Raw genomic sequence first — 24,090 nt, 5'->3', positions numbered from 1 at the left:
TTGTTACTAGGATTGCTTGCTTTGTTCAAATTGGCTAAGATCCCTTTCTGGAACTGAGATGTCTTATGATGGCTACAAAGGACTGTACCATGATGAGTGTGATTTGATTGTTTTGAGCTAGATTCATTCTGCTCTTAAATGTAGCTTTTCTTTAATATAAAACAATAAATGAAAGAAAAAATAGAAGAGGAAGTGCTTCATGGAGGAGATGATTTTGCTGACACTCACAGGTTTTTGGAAGAAGGAAGAGAAGTGTCCAGAAATGTTAAAAGTGATACGTTTGTTTGTGCCAAATCTACAGAGTGAGGATTTGTGATAGAACAAACATTCAGTCTTACTGGTGTTTTACAGAGAATTGGGTGAGAGGTTGCACCAGCCCCTCTTATTCCCTAACTCCCAAGTAGAGGCATTGCAGTTACAAAAGACTAGGGAAGAAACATTTGATGAGTCTACCAGGTACTATCATTCTGGAATCAAATGTCTCCTTCAGTTCCATTTCCCCTTCCTTAGAAGGAATAGCAAATACCTGGGTGGTTAGTCAGATGAGGGGGGGGGGAATGCAGGTTGTGCATGCATGTCTGTCCAAGAGGTCCCATTTAATTTGGTTTATTAAGAAGTACAGGCAAAAGGAATAGAAAAATTTAAGGTAATAAAATCTCAAGATTTGATCTATTAACATGACTATTAGAAAAGTTAAAACATTAGAGCAATATCGTTTATATATACAAACGCAGGCAATAAATTGCTTAAGCGTGTGATTTATCGTATTGTGTAGCATGGTAACTTTAGAGTAAATTGCAGCTTCAGCACTGGAACAACCTAAGTTCCAAGAAGATTTTTTTTAAGGCATGCTTTCTTTAGGAAATCAGGTGATACTTCAGGCTCTTGTTAATCCCCCTTTCCCTATTTGTTTCAGAAGACAGCCTTGATGTGCTCAAAATGCTGCTAGAGAGCAGAAATTGCTCCGTCATGATAGACCCGGTAGTGGGAGAAACACATTGTTCCACCACTTTCTGATTATGGCTTTAGGGAGTGATTTCACACCAACCTCATTCAAGGCTCTTCTTTGACCTCAAAGGCAGCCCATTCTCTGTAGCCTAAAAGCCAGGTTTGTTCAGAAGGCAGGGAGGATGCTTTCAGCAAAGAGGAGGCGATCTGGAAATTGCTGAGTCCAGATCTAAATTTCTTTTGTGTTTTGAAAAGATGTCTTGCCAGGGTGAATAATTGCTTCCAGTTAAGAAGACATTTCTTTTTTATCAGTTGGCCAGAATAAACTATGTCTTCCTCTGGGGAGGTGAGGGGGAAGCAATTAATGCTATCATTGTAATCATTAAGATAATGTAGGGGCCTAAAGCTGTGGAACAGTTAGGCTTGAACTTCAGGAAGTGGTAATCAGAGATTTATTTATTTATTTGTAATAAGCCCACATTTTTATTGTCCAGAGCGGGGAAATAATTTATTGTAAGTAATTGAACATACTGTATTAGTTTGTGCATCACAGAATGTCTGACTTCATGGTTTAATGTTTGCAATTACTGTTTCTACAACTACTGACAATGATAATGATGTCAATAATGATTTTGGTGCAACACATAACTTCTACTTGATTCCAAAACAGTGAGTTTTTCATGGTCATGATGGTTGGTTGGTGGTCATTTTCCTGTTTCTTAAGGCTTAAGAAAGGATGAAAATACTGGATTAGTAAAATAACAAATAATGGCAGAATGATATGTAACAAAATCTCAAAAATAACCACAAACATGATGCTTTCGAAGGTTACATTCCAGACATTGAAGGAATTTAGTATGTTTAGCAAGGGGGAAAGAAGTGTCTGAAAAGTGTCACAATAACACTCTAAATACCTGAAAGTATAGGGCAGTTCTATATCTAATCATCTTAAGTGAGAGAAAGGTAGATTTTATCGGAACATGAAAAATGTCTTCATGGCAAATACTGATTAAGAATGGGACTGATATTAGAGCTACTGACATTTTGGCTAGGGGATTGTGGGAGATGTTGTCCAAAAATAACTTTTCTGGACATTGCTATAAATACTGTATATGTCATATTGTTAGTAGAGCATAACAGCTGGGAGGAAACAGTTTTCTCAAGTCTTGCATCTTTTTTGTTTTTTCCTATCAACTAGGCTTCTTCCATTCTGCATCATGTAATTTACTTACATCTACATAATTCAGTAATGTATCCTGACTCAAACCTCCCCCCAACCCAGTTTAAGAGTATGCAGCTGGATTGGGCAAAGGGAGTGCATTTTGGGGTATAAGGAGGAGGATGTTTCCATCACCAACACCCTGAATTAGAGTAAGGCAATAGCAAGAACTTGCTTCTGATTGTTTCTGCCTCTCCCACTGATGGGAGGAGGGGGGAAATGGTGGAAATGCCATCTTCCTTGTGCCGTTATTGGAAGCAGAACAGATCTCCTTGGCCTATTTTAGGTTTTAAATTTAATCAATATTGGGACCTTCCCCCATACTGTGAACCTCTTTGAACCTGCTATGTTTCCCAGAAGAAAAGGTGCTTTGGATGCTGGAGAAGGTTTTCCCTCTGATGCTGTAACATCATAGTGCAGCAAGGTTAAAGGATGTGGATAAATTATTTATTTCATTTCATTTCAGTGCTGCCTTTCTCCAGAAAGGGACCCAAGGTGGCTCAAAGATAAAATCATTTTGAAATTATATAGAATTAATTAATTAATTAATTATATAGAAAATTATATAGAATTATATAAAACATACAATTTAAAAAAAAATCTAGGTCACACACGATTTATAAAAGCCTCCCTGACACAATTATATATTAAAACCCTGCTTGATAAAAACATCTTTGCCTGCCAGCAGAAGGAAAGCAGGGAGGGTGCCAGCCTAGCCCCCTGTAGAAGGGCATTCCAGAGGGTGGGAATGCCTTAATTAATTAGCTTAATTTTATTACAGCAATATAATATTCACATGATACCATTATGGTACTATGTATATATTTTCATTTTAAAAAACTCATTAGAAACATCAGTTGGTGATGATTTTATAAGTGGATTAAAAGAACTAGGCTATGAGCTGGAGCCTGCTGCAAAGATTAAAATGAATGGACTCAGCCACGGGAGCTGTGGCACACTCAGTGGTTTTGACAAAACATAAATATAGATAAAACATAATGTTCCTGGTAGTGTGTCAAATCAGTTATACTTTTCCTTGCAGTTACAACATAAAAGCAAAGACTGGGTGGTGGGGTGACAGTAGGAGAGACTGTTTTACAGGCAGTCTCTCTCTCCACATACAAGTCTGTATCTCCCATGTTTCTCCCATTTTCTCTTTTGTTTCTGACCTCCCATCATTGCTGGTGAAGAACTTGGACAGCAGCATCGGATTACACATATCACTTAATACTCCTTGTAGTTAACTAAGGCGTGGGACAGACTGCCCCAAAGGGTGGCCTGCCGGCAGCCTAATGCCCTTCAGAGGGAAGCCGCAGCTGCCAAACCATGCGGCTTCCCTCCGGAGTAAAAAGAACCTGGAAAAACTGGGTTCTTTTAGCGCTGCAGAGTGGATGTTGCAAATGCGCCAATGGACACACTACCAGGAACATTACGCTAACGTCACAATGGCAGTGCCCATGTACGCGGGATGTCACCATTGCTATGCCGCCGTGCTAGGGTTAGGGACCATTTGGTTGCTGCGTGGTCCCTAACTCTAAAATCGACACCAGCACGACACAAAAGGGTGGTCTGTACCACGCCTAAAGCTCTTTCAGGAGTTGTTTAAGATGTGTTGCTGCCTGAGGTCAAGCAGTAAATGCCTGCCCTGGACAGACACTGTATCAGGGTGACAGTTCCATTTTAATTGGAAATAGGTGGTAAAGCAAAACAAGGAGAGTTTGCTGACAGAATAGAGAACATTCAGTGATCCCCAAACTCTGGTCCTCCAGATGTTTTGCTCTTCAGCTCCTAGAAGCCTCAGCCATCTTGGCTAATGGTCCAGGATTCTGGGAGCTGAAGTTCAAAACACTGGAAAGGCCAGAGTTTGGGAAGCACTGAACTAGATTGACCAGTGCTTTGATCCTGAGTGAAGTCACTTCAAATGTTCACAAAGAGTCGTTTGAGAAACATTTGTGCCATTCTTGTGCTTTTGTTTTTCTGTGTATTTCAGGAAAGTGTTGGTCTAAATCCTATGATCAGTCACCTGCCATCTGGCCATGCCCTGTCCCCTAACAGGAGTTCACTGACATTTTATGTATAGTGTAACAGGCTCCGCAAGCTATACTTGCTTTAGAAATAAACCATTTTCTCTGGAAATGAATTGTTATGAACTGCTGCTAATATGTCGTATGCCTGGGGCCCTTTGTACAACATAGAAGATCGATGATAGTATTTATCATACGGTGTATTGATCTGGAATGAGAGGGGGAAAAGAGAGAGAGAGATGCATTTCACATTTGATGAGTGGGATGGGAAAGGTAGCAAAGATGCTGTCTAAGGTTGTTAAAACAGGGAGGAAAATTGAGATGCAGTGATGGGGAAAAAAGCTTTACCCCAGCTACTAGAACTTCCATCCTTTATTCTAAAGATAGAAGCCTGGTCTCCAACCTCATTTTGCATAAATTTATATCTTCCTTTCTAGTTGGGAATCCTTCAGCTTCCATCGCTTTAGGATTTTCTTCACTTTTCTGGAATGTCTTTGGGAATTTACTCTTTTTACATTTACACATTTATTTTATCTAATGTTTTGCATTCTTAACTATATTTTTGAAGCAGTATATTTTTCCCTCACTGTTTGTCTTGTTGAACCTGTTTGTGAGTTGTCTATATCCATATTTATCCTTCCTGTTTATTTGTTTCTTAATCTGGGAATACATGACTCATTTCTTCGTGGATGGAAAATGGTCTGTTTTGGTGTGGATATGAAGTAGAATAGAATTTGCTGGTAGTTCTTTGGGAGATTTGTAATAGAACAGAGAGGATTTCCCATTCTTCAGTTGTTCAAAATTAGGAGCACCCCCTACTCACTCACAATTAATCAACCAAAATGAAGAAACCCAAGAATGATGACTGGGAGCAGGTCTTGTTCAGGAAAGAAAATAAACAAAAAACACTTTTTAAATCTGAAGTATAGTTGGCCCTCCATATCCACAGATTCTTGATTCACAGATTCAACCATCCACAGTTTGAAAATATTCAAAAAAAGATAAATTCCAAAAAGCAACCCTTGATTTTGCTATTTCATAAAAGGTGCACCAATTTACTATGCCATCCTATTTAATGATACTTGAACATCCACAGATTGTGGTATCCACAAGGGGTGGGGGATTCGTTGAACCAAACCTCAGTGGAGACCAAGGGCCCACCATATAGGATCGTCCCTCCATCTGTTTTGCACTTCATTCCCATTACTCCATTTTGGGGTTCAAGTTTACAAAAAACAAACAGGTTTCAAGCCTGTCCGACTTCTAATCTATTTTTCTTATTAAATTTCTGTTGCCTTGCTCTGTGTCTTTTCAGGGCCTGGCTATCCTTGGGAATACAGTTTTGTACTCAGACTGCAGATATGCCCACTTGATTTATGACAAGTGAATTAGCCACAAGTTGTCTGGAATGATTTTGTTTATTGATTGTAGAGGACCCTCAATTTAAACTGTGGCATTTTTGTTGAAATCTTTAATACATTGCACTATTGACGATTTAGAAACTCTGGCACTGCTAAGATGGAAATGTAATTTGATTTCAAAGAGATGCCTACTGGCAAAAAGATGTAGCCCTGCATTTTGTTTTCTCCGCTGGCTTTCAGAGATCTTTAAATCATATTAGAGCTCAGTTGTGTGAGGCCTGAACAGGCAGACAGAGAAAAAAGAAGCAAACTGTCCATCTGAAGTCCATTGTTTTTCTCATTTCTAGCATTTAATGAACAAGGTTTGTGGTGTTCCCATAATACATACTTAATCACTTACAGTTAGAATGCAACAGAAGTGTGTGCTCCATTGCATAGCCTTTCCTTACAAACATCCTTTCTTTCTTCCACTTCACTGTTTGTCCTCCAGATTGATTTTCCCCGGACAGTCAAACTGTAATAACGGCAATAATGTCATTGAACAAGGCTGCAGCAACGTTGAAGAATTAATGCTGTTTGACACTACTTTAACTGCCATGGCTCAATGCTATGGAATTCTGGGATTCCTAGTTTTGTGTGATATCCTTTCACAGAACTCTGGTGCCACTACAAACTACACATCCCAGAATTCCATAGAATGGAGCCACAACAGTTAAAGTGGTGTCAAACTGCATTAATTCTGCAGTGTGGCAGCAAATCTTTCTGTTGCAGGATTGGCCAACTTGTAACCCCACAGATGTTTCTGGACTTTAGTTCTCATCAGTCCTACCTACTGGAGGAACATGATGGAGCTGGAATTCCATAATAGCTGCATGGGTACAACTAGTTACTATCTGACATTCTGTTGTGATTGCGATGTGGAGTTATCACCTCTGGGGTATTATCTCTGATGTCAGTGATTCCAGTGACTTGTTATCTCTTGGGCTGTGCACCGTATTGTGAATATTGCTATATTTCCTCAGTAGTCTTGTGCTGCTGTTCCATGCTAATCTGTTATTTTAAGAGTCACAGCCCTTCCCCATTACTCTGTCATTTGGCGAGCATCTGGTTTGGGATTGATTTTTTGATGATTTTTTGACAGGTTTATTGGAGCTTCTATGCTTCTCTGTGCTGATAGCCCAATACAGAACAGAGCTTGGAAAGCCAAGAGGGATCAGGTTATCTCTATTTATTCTACCAGCATGCAAAGGCTGTTTTCTCAAGCAAGCTTGTGGCTTTTAAACTATTTGCTGGGCGTACATGTTTATATTAATATATTTTTAACATAATTTCTTATATATTTTAACTGTAATTTCATATGTTATCTTATGTTTAGTGTTAACCACCTTGAGAGGTTGTTTTTGCAGTGGAAGGGTTGATTTATTTATTCACTTTTTCATTTGTTATATTTATACCTTTTTCTAAATTTTGAAAGGCTTTTGTGGAGTGACTTGAATATGAAGTAAAAAAGACAAGGCAATTCCTATTCTCATATTAGAGTCTGAAATGATACAACATAAAAGAAAAGGGAGATAAGAAGGAAGAGGAAAACAAGAAAATTCAGTCATAAGTTCTTGATGTTATGCAGATATCTCAGCCTGATAATATGGCTGCTGGGTATGACAGTTGGGAAGAAGTAAAACGCAATGGAGCTGGCATCTCAGGTCTACTCTGCACTGCAGAAATAATGCAGTTTGACACCACTTTCACTGCTATGGCTCAGTGCTTTGGAATTCTGGGGATTGTAGTTTGTTGTGATACCAGAGCTCTGACAGAGATGGCTAAATATCTCACAAAACTACAAATCCCAAAATTCCATAGCATTGAGCCATGGCAGTTAAATCAGTATCAAACTGCATTAATTCTGCAGTGCCAATTAGACCTCAGAAGGCTGTTGGTAGCCCTCTTTTCCTTCTCTCCATCAACCTGTCAGAACAGCTGTTGCATTATGAATTTAAATAAATAAAGCAGTAAGAACAGATGGACTGGAAAGAGGAATCTGGCGAACATCTGTCCTTCCCACTACCTGGGCACCACATCTCTCCTGCCACTTCTGCCTGTGGCACAAGCCAGCAGCTACTGAGTAACATCTGATAGTGCTTGCTATTCCAGAGCTGATACTGTCAAGGAGAAATACTCTTCCTGTAATATTGTTACTGTGAACTGCTCTGGCTGAAGAACAGCACAGAGATATCGTAAAATAGATAAATAAGTAGATGGGAGACAGGAGCAGTAATGCTCTCCACCTTTTATTGTGCGGCCACAAGATAGGATGCTAGTGGCAGCATAGTGAGATATGCAAGGGATATGATACGATAAGGTATGCAAGATATGAAATATTTAAACATATACTGTGGGTAAGTGAATGGAAGGATATGGGTCCCCTCCTCTTTCTTTGCAAAATTTGGGAGGACACAGAGTGGGTGTCTTTGAACTGATCCCGCTGATTTTATGCCATCTTCTCAGATTCCCTCTCTCTGTCACTCCTTTGCCTTTTAGTCTGGAACACAAGGTCTGAGATGGAGCCCAGGTATAGAGCACAGACCTTTAGGAACTGCTTCTGTTCTTTCATGACCCAGTATATTTTCTTTTCTTTTTCCAGAAGGACGGATGCTGATTCAGGACATTCCTTCCCTGGCCAGCAGAGGGCACCTGGAGAGCACATCTGATTTAGTTGTGGACTCCACCTACTACAGCAGTTTTTACCAGCCATCCTTGTATCCTTACTACAACAACCTGTATAACTACTCCCAGTACCAGATGGCTATGGCCAGTGAAACTACTTCTGGTGACATGGGGAGCTCTCTGGTGGGGCCACCAGTTAAAAACAGCTTCCGAAGCCTCCCAGCAACATATATGTCAAGCCAGTCAGGAAACCAGTGGCAGGTACTACTGTGTGCATATAAGTAACATCAGGATGTTGTGTGCTAGACCCATGACTATTTTCCTGCTCTGCATCAGGATTGCCTTGGGTTCTTTGAGTATCATTGGAATTGCTCCAGAATCATGCCATAGAAGCACAAGATGGGGGTGCCATAATATATGATATAGAGGGAATTTTGCATACAATATATCAGTGCTTTGCAGACATTGGTCCTCTAAGTATTGTTGGACTCCAGCTCTGAGAAGTTCGAAAGAGTATGGTGAATGGTCAGGGATTCTGGGTACTGAAGTCCAATATTTCATAAAGATAAAGGGCTGAAAAGTGCTGTACAGTGGTACCCCGGGTTACGAAATTAATTCGTTCCGCCGCCGCTTTCGTAACCCGGAAACTTTCGCTAGCCGAAATGCCCTTAGGCGCTAATAGCGAAAGCCGCGATTCCGTGTGAAATCGCGCCGAAAAGCACCAAATTTTTTTTCGTAACCCGAAATAACCTTCGTAACCCGGAAAAATGTTTTTACATGGATTTTTTTCGTAACCCGGAAATTTCGTAAGGCGGCGCATTCGTATCCCGGGGTACCACTGTATTAGACTATTGCCCCACCTCACCTTTTAACAGATGACGGTCTGTGTTCATGACATTCACACTACATTCCTTGGTTTACAGGAAGAATCATCATTCCTCCTAATGTTTGGGACAACAGCTCCCACAGTCCCTTGCCATTGGCCATGCTAATTGGAGCAGATGGGAATTGTAATCCAAATAATTTGAAATGTCAAAGCTTGCTGCATATACTTTGTTTATAGTTTTATGTCTCTATACAGCATCCAAGCCATCTTTCTATCACCAAAAGCATGGGTTTGTTTATTTGTTCAGGCTTAGGAGAAGATCCTGTTTCTGTTTACTGGGAATATCCTGTTCAAGTCCCCATTCACTCTCAAAGCTCACTGGGGTGATCTTGGGTGAGTCACACTCACAGGAGTATTGTGAAACTAAACTGGAATAGGAAAAGAATCCTGTGAAAAGCAGGCTATAAATGTAATAAAGTAAGATAAAGAGGAATTAGCCAAAGTAGCATTGAAAAAAATATGATGAGGCATGTAAAGATTACAATATTAACTACAATATAAACAGATAAATAATGTTTAGAATGACTAATGAACATCTAATGAAAATCAATGAATAATGATATAACTAGAGAATGAAAATATAATAGGATATTGTCTTTTAAAAATGAAACTTGATAGTATGATAAGAATACTGTGTTGTTGTGTTGCTTTGTACACTCAAGTGAACGTCAACCTACGGTGACCCTTTCATGGGATTTTCTTGGTAAGACTTACTCAGAGAACGTTTGCCATTGCCTCTGTCTGAAGCTGAGTGTGACTTACTTAATACCATGCAGTAGGTTTCCATGGCTGATCAGAGACTTGAACCCTGCTGTCCCACAATCCCGGTCCTGCACTCAAACCACTATACCACAGTGTCTCTTTGTGATAAAGAATACTATTCTAAGGGCTTGTTTTCACCAGTGAAAAACATCACCCCAAAGCTGTTGCTGGAAGTTCTGGTGACATATAGCTACTTCTGGGGTGGATCTCTGTTTTTTTGCCCTTACTAAACAAACTTTGTTCAAACTTAGCAAAACTGAGGAAACTCTGGAGTGACCTCAAGTTTTTTTGGCATATGGACAGCTATTCACTTGTCTGCACGCCAAGAGCCACACCGCCCCCTTTCTCCACATTGAGCAGTGCAAGGAAAGGTGGTGGCCAGTTTTGGCAGCTGCTATTGCTTCCTTCTAGGCAGGAACTGTGTAAAGCCTGCCCCAGCATGCTGCCACATCTGTGGAGGACAAAAATGGGCACCTGGGCTCCTTGTTGATCACATGGCCAAGTGCCTGTCTTTGTCTTCAACAGATGTTAACAGGCAACCTTTATATGGAGCTCCTGACTGCAAGGAAACAGCTCTGAAAATGGGATGGCCCAGTGGGGCCTATTCCATGTTGGCCTGGCTGGCCTGTGTGTTGCATCAGATTCAGACCAGTGTGTATGGTCACCATAGTGTTCAGTCCAGAACCATTCCGGGGCATAATGATCCAGACTGGCCCTGGACTAAGCAACCAGTGTAGACACCATGTAAATCTTAAATACCAGCACTATGTAGAATTAGTAGGGTGCTAGGGTGCTATATTTCCTCAATAGCTAGTATTAGACTCCTTTCACAAAAGGCTGTGAGTAGTCACACTATATGTGTAGGGGAATTTTTTTAATGTATTTATTGTTTCATTGAGTTTGCAGTCTGCTGATTTTTTTCAGCAAAATGAGAGAATTTCCTGAATTTTTGGAAAAAATGAAACTTGTGCATTTGGAAGTTTTTCTCTCTTTCCAGTATTTTATTACAGTCCACTATCTGCTTTCAAGAAAGTTGATAATAAATGGGTGTGCAGAAATAATAGACAAGATCTTTTTTAGGAGGCCAACTTTTGTTGATATGAAAAGGTGCAAACCTTTGGATTTTTAGTCAGGCAAATTGCAAGATTGCTTATTCGCATGAAGCATTTTACAGAGTAGAGTTGCAAAGGTTCTGTTTCACTTGGAGATCAACATTTTCTTGCTAATGCAAATCAGTGCAGTAAAAAAAATCAGTTCTGGTCATTTGGCTCTTCATGTTGAAAATGAATGAATATGAGTGGAGAAAGGATTGGCAGGTCTGACTTTGCTTGCCTTCCTACACTGCTTGACACAATGAGTGGGGTTGAGTTTGCTTTATAAGAACAGGAGAGTCATGGAATCCTGCACTGTTTAAAATACAGGATTTTTTACTAATGTCTCACCATAGTGGATTAGTTAAATTAGAAGCCTCCATCCAGTTTATGAGATGTCAACCATTTGGTGATCAACTATTTGTGGCTCACACTGGTGACACCCTTCAGTTGATATATGCTTTCTTGTGTGATAGACCTGTACTGTCCGCCCTCCCCATACATGGGGGATCTGTTCTGGACTCCCTTGCGTATGGAGAAAAGAGCATATGCTCAAGCCCCACAGAAAATAATGGGTTGTGCGCTTATGGTGGCGCACAAAGCACGTGCCCCGGGTACACGCCCCATTACTTATCCCAGGGCTTGTTTTCTGCGTAGGCTCAAAACCGTGGAAGGCAAGACCACCTATGGGGAGGGCTGTGACTGTACTTGGAAACCATCCCCATTGAAAGGTATAGTTCCTAGTCAGTATATATTAGTTTTGTGTGTGTGTGTGTGTGTGTGTGTAGCAGGAGAGGGCAGAGATCCAGTTTATTGACCTTTTTTGTGGCTCCTGAGCCGCCTTCCTCAGACTGCCCTTTTCCTGTAAAAAGAAGCTTCCATGAGTGACAATTCACCTTTTAGACATATTTTATTGCCACCCTGATCACACAATGTTTAACATCAAAAAAGAGCTGTTTCTCAAAACTTCTGGTTGGTGTGTTTTTTGTTCTCAAGCATATTTGGCAGTCTCTGTGGCCCCAGGGGATCACAGAGATAAAAAATGAACCCCTGGACCCATTGACGTTAACATTGCCCCCCCTGGATGTATAGAATCGCAGCCAGAAGTGCGATCCAGACCGGCACTTTGCGCCGGCCTGGCCACGTACTAGGGTTGCCCAGGGGCAGAGCGTCTGCATGCCCCGCAACCCTAGTACATGGCAGCGCTGTAATCATAGCGGCCTCCCAGATACACAGGAGCCGTCGTGATTACATCAGGCACACGCCGTGTCTGAACGGTGCGGCATGTGCATGACATCTGCGCCACCCCAGGCCGCTTACAGCAGCCTGGCTGTGGTGTGAGAAGGAGCTCCAAAACGGAGCTCCTTCTGGACACGAGCCTCGTTCCCGCAGCCACCAAATGGCTGCAGGAACGATACCGGGGTGTCCAGGGGCATGAAGCCCCAAATGGCTGTGGCTCCCGGAGTGTCCAGAGGCATGAAGCCCCAAAGACACCCCTTTTCCGCATCACAGAGAAGCGGCATTTTTCCGCTTCTCCATGACCCAGAAAAAACTCCGGATTGGGGCTGCAGGGCTGCTGGTGAGGTTGCCCTGCCCCCAACCCAGAGATAAAAGGGGCGGGTGCAGGCTGCCTCAGAGGAGCAGTATGTACCGCGCTGTAGTCTCTCCAGTATGAATTGACATCTCAGTTATTCAAGTCAGGTGTCTCTTTGAATAGGACAATACTTTAAAAAGACTGTCCAAATAGGAATTCTAGTCTCTTGTGCAGGAAACTGAGGTACAGTTACTAAGTCTGTCCTCTTCGTGGAGATGCATTATCCAGCATGGTGCTTCAGCCAAGGAAACCCATTAGGTGACCTTGAGCATGTTACCCTCTCAGCCTTAGAAGAAGGCAAAAGCAAACCCTCCTTGAACAAATATTGCCCCCCCAAAAAAAACACAGTTACGGGGTCGCCTTAGGGTTGCCACAACAGTGTTATCTGTCTAGCCAAGGACAGTGGTCAAAGAGAATTCAGCCCAAATGCTGAGGCATTAAACTTTGAATTACTACCTACATGTGAGATTCTGAAGCTTTATATTTTAAATGAAACATGATTTTTTAAAAATCCCCATGGTCCTTTTTGGCTACCTCTGGGTGCTTTTTTTGTGTGTGTGTTTTTTTCTTCCTGTGCCAGTAGTTAGGAGGGAAATATAAAATAAATGCCATGGGCAGCTAAAATGAAAAATTAATTGGCTGTACCGAGAGATATATTACATTGTTAATTACAGGAGGTGTTGAGCTTGTTGACCTAAACAACTTGTGTGTGAAGGATTTAAAAAAACACTCAACATCATTGAAGCACCTTAGAATATGATCTTTGAAAATATTTTCCTCTTTGCCTAAGGCAATGTTACCTTCATTGCCATAACCCCCATTACAGTCCTTAGTTAATAAGTCACCAAAATGGTTCATGTTACCATGATGCACACAAGAACACTAATGTATAGAAATGTCTAGGGCCCTTAATACTACATAGATACAATACTGTGGTCCCTTGGTATATACTGGGGTTTGGTTCCAGGACCACCACCACCCCTGGATACCAAAATCCGTGGAAGCTCAGGTCCCATTAAATACAATGGCATAGTAAAATAGTGTCCCTTATATAAAATGGTAAAATCAATTATTGCTTTTAGCAATGTGTACATATATTTATATATATTATTTGCAAGGTGTGGATGGTTGAACCAGTGGTTGGCCGGCTGTACCTTGATTACACTAACTTTCATGGCTGCATGGAACAGAATCCTGGGAAAGGTAGGCCTTAGAGCTCTCTGGCAGATAATTCTAGATGCCTCACAAAAGTGCAAATTCCAGGATTCCATAGGATGGAGCCTAAGTGGTATCACAGTGCTTTAACTGTGTGGTGTGAAAGAACCAAAAGCCATTTTGGTAGACTCTGTTGCCAGGTCCATATGTTCCTAGTAGCTGCTGGCCTTCGTTCTGTAGACTCTTTACAAAATTTATGGGAATCCACACGAAAAGCTGTTGTTAGAGATTAGAATGTTTGCGAGGAGTGTTGTCACATGGGAACATTTTTCATAAGTTGGTAGCTTATGTAATGAATGGTTTGTCCAGAGCTGGAAAGCACCCATTCTGTGGTTGCTGCAGTTCCCCAACAATTGTTACTGGTGTCTAGAAGAGTTAGCACACACTGTTTCTTAAGAGATGTGATGATTTCAATATGTGAAGGAAAAATGAAGAATCTGGAATATTTCACTAGTTTTGTCTTTCTTCTAGTGTAAATATAGATGTTTTTATAAAAGTGGTGGGCTAGTCCAAGGTGTGGCTGAAGACAACCAAGGAAAGTGAAGATGAGAGAAAGAAAAAAGTCAACACATTGTTCTCCTGAGAAGACTCACAGAAAAGAATTGTATATATTTATATCAAATAGGAAAGTTATATTGAGTGCAAGACAGATTTTTTTTAATTAGTCTTCAGGAGTCTAGAAAAAAGGCCAGTTGGAATGTTAACTGTTGGGTCCAATAGCCACAAAATTGTTGGGTTCTCTCAGCAGTCTGAAACAGTTCTAGTTTGTCATTCCTGGAGCATATCATAAACTGTATTTGTAAGATACCCTTCACAGTACAGATTTATGCTAAAAGTAACCTAATGTTTCTGACAGCTCAAGTGTGACATGAATATAATCCATATTTCTTGGAGAAGCTAATCTAAGCTGTTTATTTTCCAATACTGCTGATAGGGCTATATCTCTTGATGTCACGGCGGTTGAGATTCTGATGGTAACATATTGTTTGTGGGTCACTGCTTTTGTCTAAAACAATAGGTTGGAACAGAATAGCAAAGGTTAATTAAGTTTGTCTGTCAAGGTGGGACAGATATAGATAGTGCTTGGGGTTTTCACTATAGAATCCAAGAGTTGCTCCATAGTGGTGTCACCCTTTTTCATGCTGCACAAATCACTTAGTCGGTTTTAGAACTGAAGCTCCAGTAACTCAAAATGAATCCAGTGTACTATTGTTTCATAAACCTCATGAGTACTACAGGTATTTAAGTCTCTTGAGATACATAAACTTCATCTGGAGTGGTAAAATCCAATATTCTTGTTGAGAAAGATAGGCAAACAAGATCTGTAGTTCAGGGAAATACTTTCTGCACTCAACATCACTAGCTATGGGTTACTAATACAGACAACATCCAGTCATCTTGCAACTGCAGGAAAGTCTTAACCTTTACAACCCCTCTCTAGATTGTGGTTGCCACCAGCCTATAAAAGAAGGAGTTTACTGATGTGTGAAAGGCTTCAATTCCTTCACTGTGTCCAACCATGATAATCTTGTAAATAAAGCTTATCAAAGCACTAAGAAGTGGTATTGCATTCATGGCTCTGAATCATATTAGTTAGTCACAACTAGTGTAAACTTGTTGAATCAGCTGTTGAATGGTGGGTCACCACAAAGGTGCAGTCCATTAATTCAGCAGGTCTACTTTAATTGTAACTAACAGTAGGATTCAAGCCCTGTTTTTGTTTCTGAGCACAAACAGCCTAAAGGCACCAACTCCCGTCTGATCTTGGAAGCTGAGCAGGGTCAGCCCTGGTTCGTACTTGGATGGGAGACAGCCAATGAATACCAGGATCTATAGGCTGTATTTCAGAGAAAGGAACTGGCAAAACCATTTCTGAGTATCTCTTGCCTCAGAAAAACCTATGAGATCCTTGGGGTTGCCATAAATGGATAGGCAACTTGAAGGTGCATACACACACTCATGAGTCACAGAAACCATATAGCTTGTCCTACCATTGCAAAATAGGAATGAGGATCAACTGTTCCCTCTTTTCCAGTGAGATGTACATGACTTCTGAACATGGATACATTGCTCTGAAAGACTGCTGAAATATGGTGACAGGACTGGTGTAATCTTAGCCTGTAGTATATATGCACAAACATTTTGGTGCTATCCGCTTCCCCAGACCCATCTTTCCATGCGCTTCAGCAGTGAAAAGGAGTGTACAAGCCCATCTTTTCATGTTTTTCATCCAGCAGCAACAAAGGGGAAGAACTTAACATGGCATATCATTTGTTTATTTTAGAGGGTTGGAATATGTTTGTTTTTCCACCTGAAGACTAGAAGATTTACCTCAGACCACATTTTTTCATTATGTAGCCTGTGAGGATTAATCTCCCTCCTGCCACAGAATTAATGGTGTATTTTTGACACTGCTGTGACACATTGAAGGAAGAGTTTTCAGTGTCTCTCAGGCTAAAAGGAATTAATACACTACTCTCAGCATTCTCATTGGGTAAATTATCTCCTAGGTCCCCATTATAATACAGTGCTAAGGTCAAGCATTTTTATGTCTGGCTGGTTCTTTACTGTTACTATAAAATAGGGTAGCTAAGCTCTATAAAAAGGAAACCTTGTGGCTCAGATTTACTGTGGTATATATTCTAAGCAGTTTAATAAAACAAAGCCTAACGCTTCCTAGATTTTCTTCTGTGGTTAATCCAACGCATATTGTTTGCAGAGCCTTGCTTCTGTCTGTCGGTCGTACTGTGGTTCATAGAACTGGTTCGATAATAAGATTATAAAACATGTCTCTTGAAAGCCAGCAACCACATACTAATAATAATAGTTGTAATAATTCATTGGATCCTAGGATTTCAGGTGGGTTATAGGTTTTTTTAAAGGAATACGAAAGGAAGGGAGAGAAACACAAGAGAGCTTGAAAGGAAACAGGTCACTGCCCATATCCTCTGGGGAAGGAAAACAAACCCAACATCCTTTCAGCACCAGTGGATAGCAGTGCCGTTAGAGCTACTAAAATTATATTGCCCTTGTCCAGTGATTATTTGGGGGAGATGCAAAGAAAAACTCAAGCAGAAGGTCCATGGTATGAATAACACACTTTAAAATCATCTTGTTTACAGAGTTTGGCATTCTGATGCCACCCTAAAATATGGTGCGTAGCAACAGAAGGAAGTCTGTGTGGTGAATGAGCCTCAAGTTTTAGAATTCTAAGGGTTGTTTGCTAGCATCCCCAAATAATTTTGGGGTTTACAGAATTCAAAGATTTTGTGAGTGTGATTGTTTTTTCTTTTCGTGTCCAGTACACACCAAACATTGCGAAAAGAACATGCACATGTATGATTAATTCCTTTGAGTTTGTTCTTAGTTTTCTGAGAATTTTGAGAAGGCCAGTAGAAAGGCCATAAAATTGCTATGTTTTGCCTTACAATGTTTATCATGGGGGAAAGTGAAGAAATAAGATACAGCCTATTGAGATACTGTATATACTCACATAGAAGTCTAGAAATTTTTGTCAAAAAATTGACCTCAAAAAGCTGTGTCGACTTATCCATAGGTCAATTTAAGTAGTGTATTTTAACTCTTCTCCTTCTCTGAGTAGAGTGGCAAAAGGTAAGAGCTTAGTTCATCCTGGGAGCACCCAAAAGAAGCCCCAACCCCCTCTTCCCTTACCCTTCCATGAGAAATCTTTTCAAAAGCAACAACAAAAATAACAGCAGCAAAATTCTGGGACCAACACAGTTTCAGGAAATGTAAGGGATTTTTACATATTCACTTGTATCTCTAAAATGCATAGAAATTGTAAGTTAAAGCACCACATACTTAACTTCTATACCTCATAAGCAATAATCACATAAATCTATCAGATAATTTAATTTAGCATGTATTTAAAAGCAAAATTCCTGTGTTTCATTTCCTGAACTAAGATAAAAGTTGAAAAGCAATTCTTTGGATTGTACCCTTCTCTGAATTTCATGATGTAGGGTTTTCACTTACTAAAGAATTAATGCTTTGAGAGAAATTGTATTTAAAGATTATATTTTAGGGGGCAGAAGTGTATACAAAGATTTCTAAAGTACCAGAACTTGTAGTACCGTAGCACACAGAACCTTTGAGTACTGAGGATAGTGAAATGTGCACAACAGAGTTAGGGCAACTTCTGTCATTTTGCCTTTAGCTCTCTGTAGAAATGAGTGTTTCTTTATAGCTTGAAAGACCTTTTAGTAAATTAAAACAGTAACATTGGTGCTGTACTACTTGTTAGGCCACAAAGAATCTGGCTGACAGTTCCATTACAAGTGCAGTGGCAATAACAGAAGTAAAACAGAAAATCCCAGATATTCCAACAAATGTTCCTCTGGTGGTTGTTGTTGTTTCCTCAAGTTTGTGTAACATGTGACTTCTTTTTCCTTTCTCTTTTGAACAGGTGAAAAGCCCAGAGAACCGTCATGGCATGAGTTCCCAGTACAGGATGCACTCTTATTATCCCTCTACCTCCTACTTAGGGCAGAGCGTTGGGGCGCCTGCTTGTGTCCCACAGATTTTCACTTTTGAGGAGAGCCCCTCTTACTCAGAAACAAAAGCAAATGGTAAGCATATTATCACCAACATCTGGAGGAAAGGGAGGCTTCCATTGAAAATTAGCTTGAAGAGCTAGCTAGAAAAGAGGAGTCAAATAGGTAAAGATTTATCAAAAGCTTCTTTAAATGACTACAGGTATTTTCACTCACCCTCAGTTTTCAATTCAGCCATATTCTTACTCCAGAAATAGGAGTGAAGAACCTCATGCTTTGGTGCTGAATGTAGACCTCCTGTGTTTTCATTCTGTCCCTCTGAGCTTCCCTAGACATAAAGCCTTCCCTATGTCACCACAGTTGGTGATTCCACAACTTTGGTAAAACATTTTCCTATTCTGAAAGGTTCAAATGCCTCTCTGAAGACTTAGGGCTGTAATAGATAGCCCTGGGGGGGGGGGGGGGCGCTTTACGCTACCCCTTTGAATGCCAGATTGGGGCCGCAGCAACCACACACCGCAGCCCCAATCCAGCTATTTGCCAGCTCAAAAAGAGGTGCCAAAATGCAGCTCCTTTTTGAGCCGGCAAAAGGGCACCCTTTCCGCTGCAGCTTTCTGGTGCCCGGGTGGCAGGCGGCATTTAACACAACATTGCTGGAGCGCCATGAAACTAACCCATGTGTGAGCAAGCGGGTAGCTTCCAGGCGGCGTTGGAGTGTGTGTCATGCATATGCCATGCAGCCTGCAAGGCAACTTTTAGTGCCAGTCGGTACTGGTCCTTAATTACTATATGTGCTATAAGCTAAAATCTGCTGCCTTTGGCCCCTCTCCCCACCCTTGCACAAATGGCAAGCAAAAGTTTTGTATATGTTTTGTTTTATTAATTGGTGGAATTCATTGTCATATGAGAAGTCTTCTGTTCATGCAACAGGACGTTATCCTTTTGTCTTCCTACCTTCATTCTCCTCTACCACCACCACCCTTCCAAAATCTATCCTAGATGGTTTCCCAGCAATCCCAAGCAGATTTTGAGGGTGAACAGGGGAATGGAAAATAGCCTCTTCCACATTCCATGAATGGAAGCAGCCCCATTAGCAGAAGGACAAACATGGCTTCTCTCCTGCATTGGCGTTTATAGCTTGCTTTTTCACCTCAAGGCCTTTTGTTTACTTTGTGGTCCAGCTGTTTGGGTTCAAAGTCTGCTGCAGGAACCATGATGTTTCCTTCCCTTATGAATCCCTGTTTTAGTTGAGTATTTCTAAAACCATAATGGGAGGGGAATAAATAAATGCCTCTTGAAATGTGTTCATAACTAGAGGGACGGGGGAGGGGGGTGAGAAGGTATGTCTTGTGCATTTTTTAAACTGCAGAAAATGCTGCATTTTCAATCATTATTGACTACTCGTCCAGACAATATTCCACATACTGATATTGTTCCCTAAGTTAGCTCATCAATCAGAAATGGACAAGCAGGGAGAAGTAATTTACTGGGCTCAAGCAATGTTTTCCAAGCTCTGACCGAGTGTTTTTCTATAGTAGGGGAACCTGTTGGCAAGAGAAGCACATGTACAATTATGAAGGGTGGGAATAAAAACACACAACACCCTGTTTTGATGATCCTGCTAATAGTGCCCCCCTTTTATCCTAACACATGGATCATTTTAAACATGTGCTGAGCATTTTCAGTCCAGAGACAGACAAATGTCTCTGTTCCTATCTGTGATTCTTCTCCTCCCTAAAATCTACCACATCACATGTTCAAGTTCAGCTGGGCAATGGAACACTGTACAAATCTATAAACAAGATGGAAAGGTTTTGTTGGTACCCCTCCAGTGCCATCTGGTTCTCCATGCCCTCCTTCCCCCCAGATGGATGTTGTTATGGACTTTAGCCACATTCTGCTTGGAATACACACTGGCTTTGTACCACACTGACAGATGAACTGGTGTGAATTCTGCATTTATAAGTGTTGAATTTTGAGTTTGGCACAGACTAGAACATCCTAAGAATCCAATATCTCTTCAAGCTTCTAGTCCTTAAGACTTGAGATATACACATTCAAGATAGCTGGCAGAATCCCAGAAGACTGTTTCCTTTTGTTTCCTAAACTGTTGTAGATGTTCCACATAATGATATCTTTCAACATTAAAACAGCACCTTTTGAAACAATATAAATGGGTGTAAATCAAAAACATTTTCATGCTCCATTTAAAAGTAAGATAGTGGCTATAGATATTTCCTTAGAGAAGAAGTTCCACAGGTGTGCCTCATGTCTACTAGACCAGGACGCAGGTAGAGCCTCCAAGATTGATCTCAAAGTCCAGGCTGGTTTACACTAATGCAAATACTATAGTTTCAGGTCATTCAAAGGTTGAGTTGAATGGGACTCAATCTCCTGTTGTGTGGCACAGACAGCAATACTGAGTGGTCAAGCTTGAATCCAACAGAGTTTCTACCTGATTCCAACTGGACCAAAGTGGGAGTGCCCAAGTGGGCATATTTATTGGGTGTACTGGGAGTGCCCAAGTGGGCATATTTATTGGACGTATTGTCTTGAGGCAGTTTGAGTGGATTTTCCAAGAATTCCAGCAACAGTGTGATTACCATCTGGTTGATGGTTTTAACTTCAGAGTTACAAAAGGAATATTTTTGGTTGATGGCGGATGACATTGATTTAATCAAGCAGTAATAAAATCAGGACAATCCTGGGGAGTTTGAGATGTTGGGAATTACAATGAAAGCTAGCATGGAGATCGGCTTACTGCTTTAGGCTGACAGACCTCTTTTGTCTTTAACCTTCAGGAGGAAATGCACATGGCAGGGGGTTTGGAAGAAGCAATACTTAAACCCATTGGTTACATGGGTCCTTTTCATATGCCCTCAGGTCTTTTGTGACCGCTCGTGACCACTCCTTAAGTTCACTTAAAGATCATCATGACCTTTCCAGGATCATATTGTCAGCTTCTATGTAATTGCCATTATAACAAAATATTTATTCCTCAAAATAATGTGGGGTATATGCAGGGTGTGCTAACAGTGTGTGGCTGCCTGCCTGGCTACTTGGCTTCAATTTATGGTGACCCTGTAAATGGGAGACTTCTAAGAGACCTGTTTATTAACAGGGTTTGCAAACTCAGGGGTGTGGCTTTCTTCTAAGTGAATCTGAACCTTAATATGGGGCCCATACAGACAGGCCAAAATAAAGCTGCTTCGAGTCTCTTTGAAGGAATGTTACTTAAATGATGCATGTGTCCTAAGAAGCTGGAAACCACACCAAAGCCACGCTCCAGTCCTAAGGACTGGAGTGCAGCTTTTATGCAGCTTCTTGACATTGAGAAATTGGAGCATGTCCAAAGGAGGGCGACTAAAATGGTGAAAGGTCTGGAAACCATGCCTTATGAGGAACGCCTTAGGGAGCTGGGTATGTTTAGCCTGGAGAAAAGAAGGTTAAGAGGTGATATGATAGCCCTGTTTAAATATTTGAAGGGATGTCATATTGAGGAGGGAGCAAGCTTGTTTTCTGCTGCTCCAGAGACTAGGACCCGGAGCAATGGATGCAAGCTGCAGGAAAAGAGATTCCACCTCAACATTAGGAGGAACTTCCTGACAGTAAGGGCTGTTCGACAGTGGAACACACTTCCTAGGAGTGTAGTGGAGTCTCCTTCCTTGGAGGTCTTCAAACGGAGGCTGGATGGCCATCTGTCGGGGATACTTTGATCTGGATTTCCTGCATGGCAGGGGGTTGGACTGGATGGCCCTTGCGGTCTTTTCCAACTCTATGATTCTCTTGCGATGTGTGTGTCATTTAAATAGCATACCTCCAAAGACACCCAAAGCAGCTTTATTTTGGTCTGCTTGTATGGGCCCATGGTCTTCTTCTTTCCTTACTGCTTACTTCGAAGCAGCATTGTCTTTTCCAGTGGGTGATACCATCTTTTGATCTATCCAAAGTACAGTATCTTGAGTTAGAGCCTGTATAGAGTGGCTGGTAAAGCTGGCTTCCAGGTGGCTTGGGGGTGTGGCATTTAGACGGCACCCCCCCCCCCAAGATGTCCAGAAGCCGCCCTGGCCGACCAGACGTGGGTAGCTTCCAGCCATTCCAAGGTTGTAGCATTTATACGTTGCATGCCCCCGGAGTGTCCAGAACACATCCTGGGGTTGCACCGGGGCCGCCAAAGGTGGCCCTTTACCGGCCCAAATAGGAGCAGATCTTTTACGCTTCTATTTGGGCTGGCATCAGGGCGGATTGGGGCTGCAGCATATGTTTGCCACGGCTCCAAATTGACTAGCTCTGGAGCAGCTCCAGTCCACCCTTTTGCGGCGATCTGTTCCTGCACTGAGTCATCTTTGCTTCTAGTGGGAGTTGAGGATAGATTGTTCTTGGGCTCATTTATTTGTCTGTGGAGATCAACTGTAGACCTTCTTCCAAACCAGGGGTAGGCAACCCTTTTGAGCCGGGGGCCGGGTTGCTGTCCCTCAGAAAACTGGGGGGCCGAAGCCAATAAATAAATAATTAAATAATTTTTTTTTAAAAAAAAATTAAATATATAAATAAATCAGGACAAATGTAGGACAAAATTTTCAAATGGAAGACACTTTTTTAAAAAAATGGAGGACACGTGAAAAAATTTGCTGATTTTTAAAAAAATGTTAATATAAATGCATGTTTCTGAGGCTTCTATAGACAATTGCCCCCCAACGGCCCCGGTGGCAATCGGTGGCAGGACCGGGCTGGGGCCGGTCCCAAGGCCTCGTGGGGCCGCATCCGGCCCGCGGGCCGCAGGTTGCCTACCCCTGTTCCAAACCATGTTTCATTTCAGTTGATTTTCAGCCTTCTTCATTGTCCAGCTTTCACATTCATACAGAGAAACTGAGAGAGTGCTTTGTTATCTTTTCTTTTGGTGTGGTTTTAAATTATGCTTTACATTTTTATGCTTTTTTCATTTTCTAGTTCTGTTTGATCCATTTAATTCTCAGGCACCTTGAGTCCCATTTGTGGGAGAAAGGTGGGAGAGAAGTCAGATATATAAATGTCCTATATCCCAGATGCTGTACCTGTTTGGGGGGGGGGGCATTGAAAAGAATGAAAAACAGCTTAATAGTCAGGTTCACATGTTCCTTTTTTTTCTGTGTGTGTTTCTCTCTCGAGGCACAGGTATTTTATTTTATTTTTTTCAAGATCCATCCTAACCCTTTTTAAGACACATAATAAACAAGTTGTTGAGTCAAATGTATTTGTTGCAGCAACCTGCAGCCATAGTGTTAAAACCAAAATATTTCTTAGCAATGCTGTTGTCCTTCAAGTGATTGGATGATGCCATGCTGGTTATTAGGTGGAAAGATTTCTGATCAGACAGAAAGAGAGGAGAGGGAGGAATGTCTTTTAAACCACAGCTAATAACCAAGGCGTATGGTGTTTTCCTTATAATTCATGAAGTCTGTTAGTCACCTAAGAATCCTGAGGTGTAACTTTGGTTTTATGGAGGCTTTGCCAGTTCATATATTACCACTGTTAGGCTTACCATTTCATTAATGTTGTTCTGCTAAGTTAACTGCTGTTTATGGTATGTGTGTATGTTGATAGGGAGGAGAGATGTTGCCTCTGATTTATATTTTTGTTTTCTGAATGGCAAGAAGTTTTAAAGAAGTTCCTGAGATACACATATATACACACAGAGAGGGTTACACTGTTATCATTGCTTGATGAAGTTTCGAAAGCAGCAGTGAGAATCAGCTATGCAGTCTAGGGAAGATGGGAGTTGTAATCCAACAACTTATGGAGGTTTGCACATTTCCCATCCCTTTTATATAGG

The 24,090-nt window shown here is 41.2% G+C and overlaps 1 protein-coding gene across 1 annotated transcript in view; it reads left to right on the top strand.

Moving 5' to 3' along the window:
- The window catches only part of DMRT1 (doublesex and mab-3 related transcription factor 1), a 72,431-nt gene that overhangs the window by 25,462 nt on the left and 22,879 nt on the right, over positions 1-24,090 (top strand). The window contains exons 3-4 of the mRNA XM_089490255.1: positions 8,194-8,477; positions 18,191-18,353. Coding sequence (XP_089346381.1) covers positions 8,194-8,477; positions 18,191-18,353 — 447 coding nt within the window. The remainder of the gene's footprint in view (positions 1-8,193; positions 8,478-18,190; positions 18,354-24,090) is intronic.

This window comes from Sceloporus occidentalis, unplaced genomic scaffold (assembly GCF_023333645.1).
Source record: "Sceloporus occidentalis isolate IW3139 unplaced genomic scaffold, rSceOcc1.0.p SCAF_1, whole genome shotgun sequence".
NCBI lineage: Eukaryota > Metazoa > Chordata > Lepidosauria > Squamata > Phrynosomatidae > Sceloporus > Sceloporus occidentalis.
The sequence above is the reverse complement of the archived record's forward strand: the minus strand, read 5'-3'. Positions and strand labels throughout refer to the sequence as shown.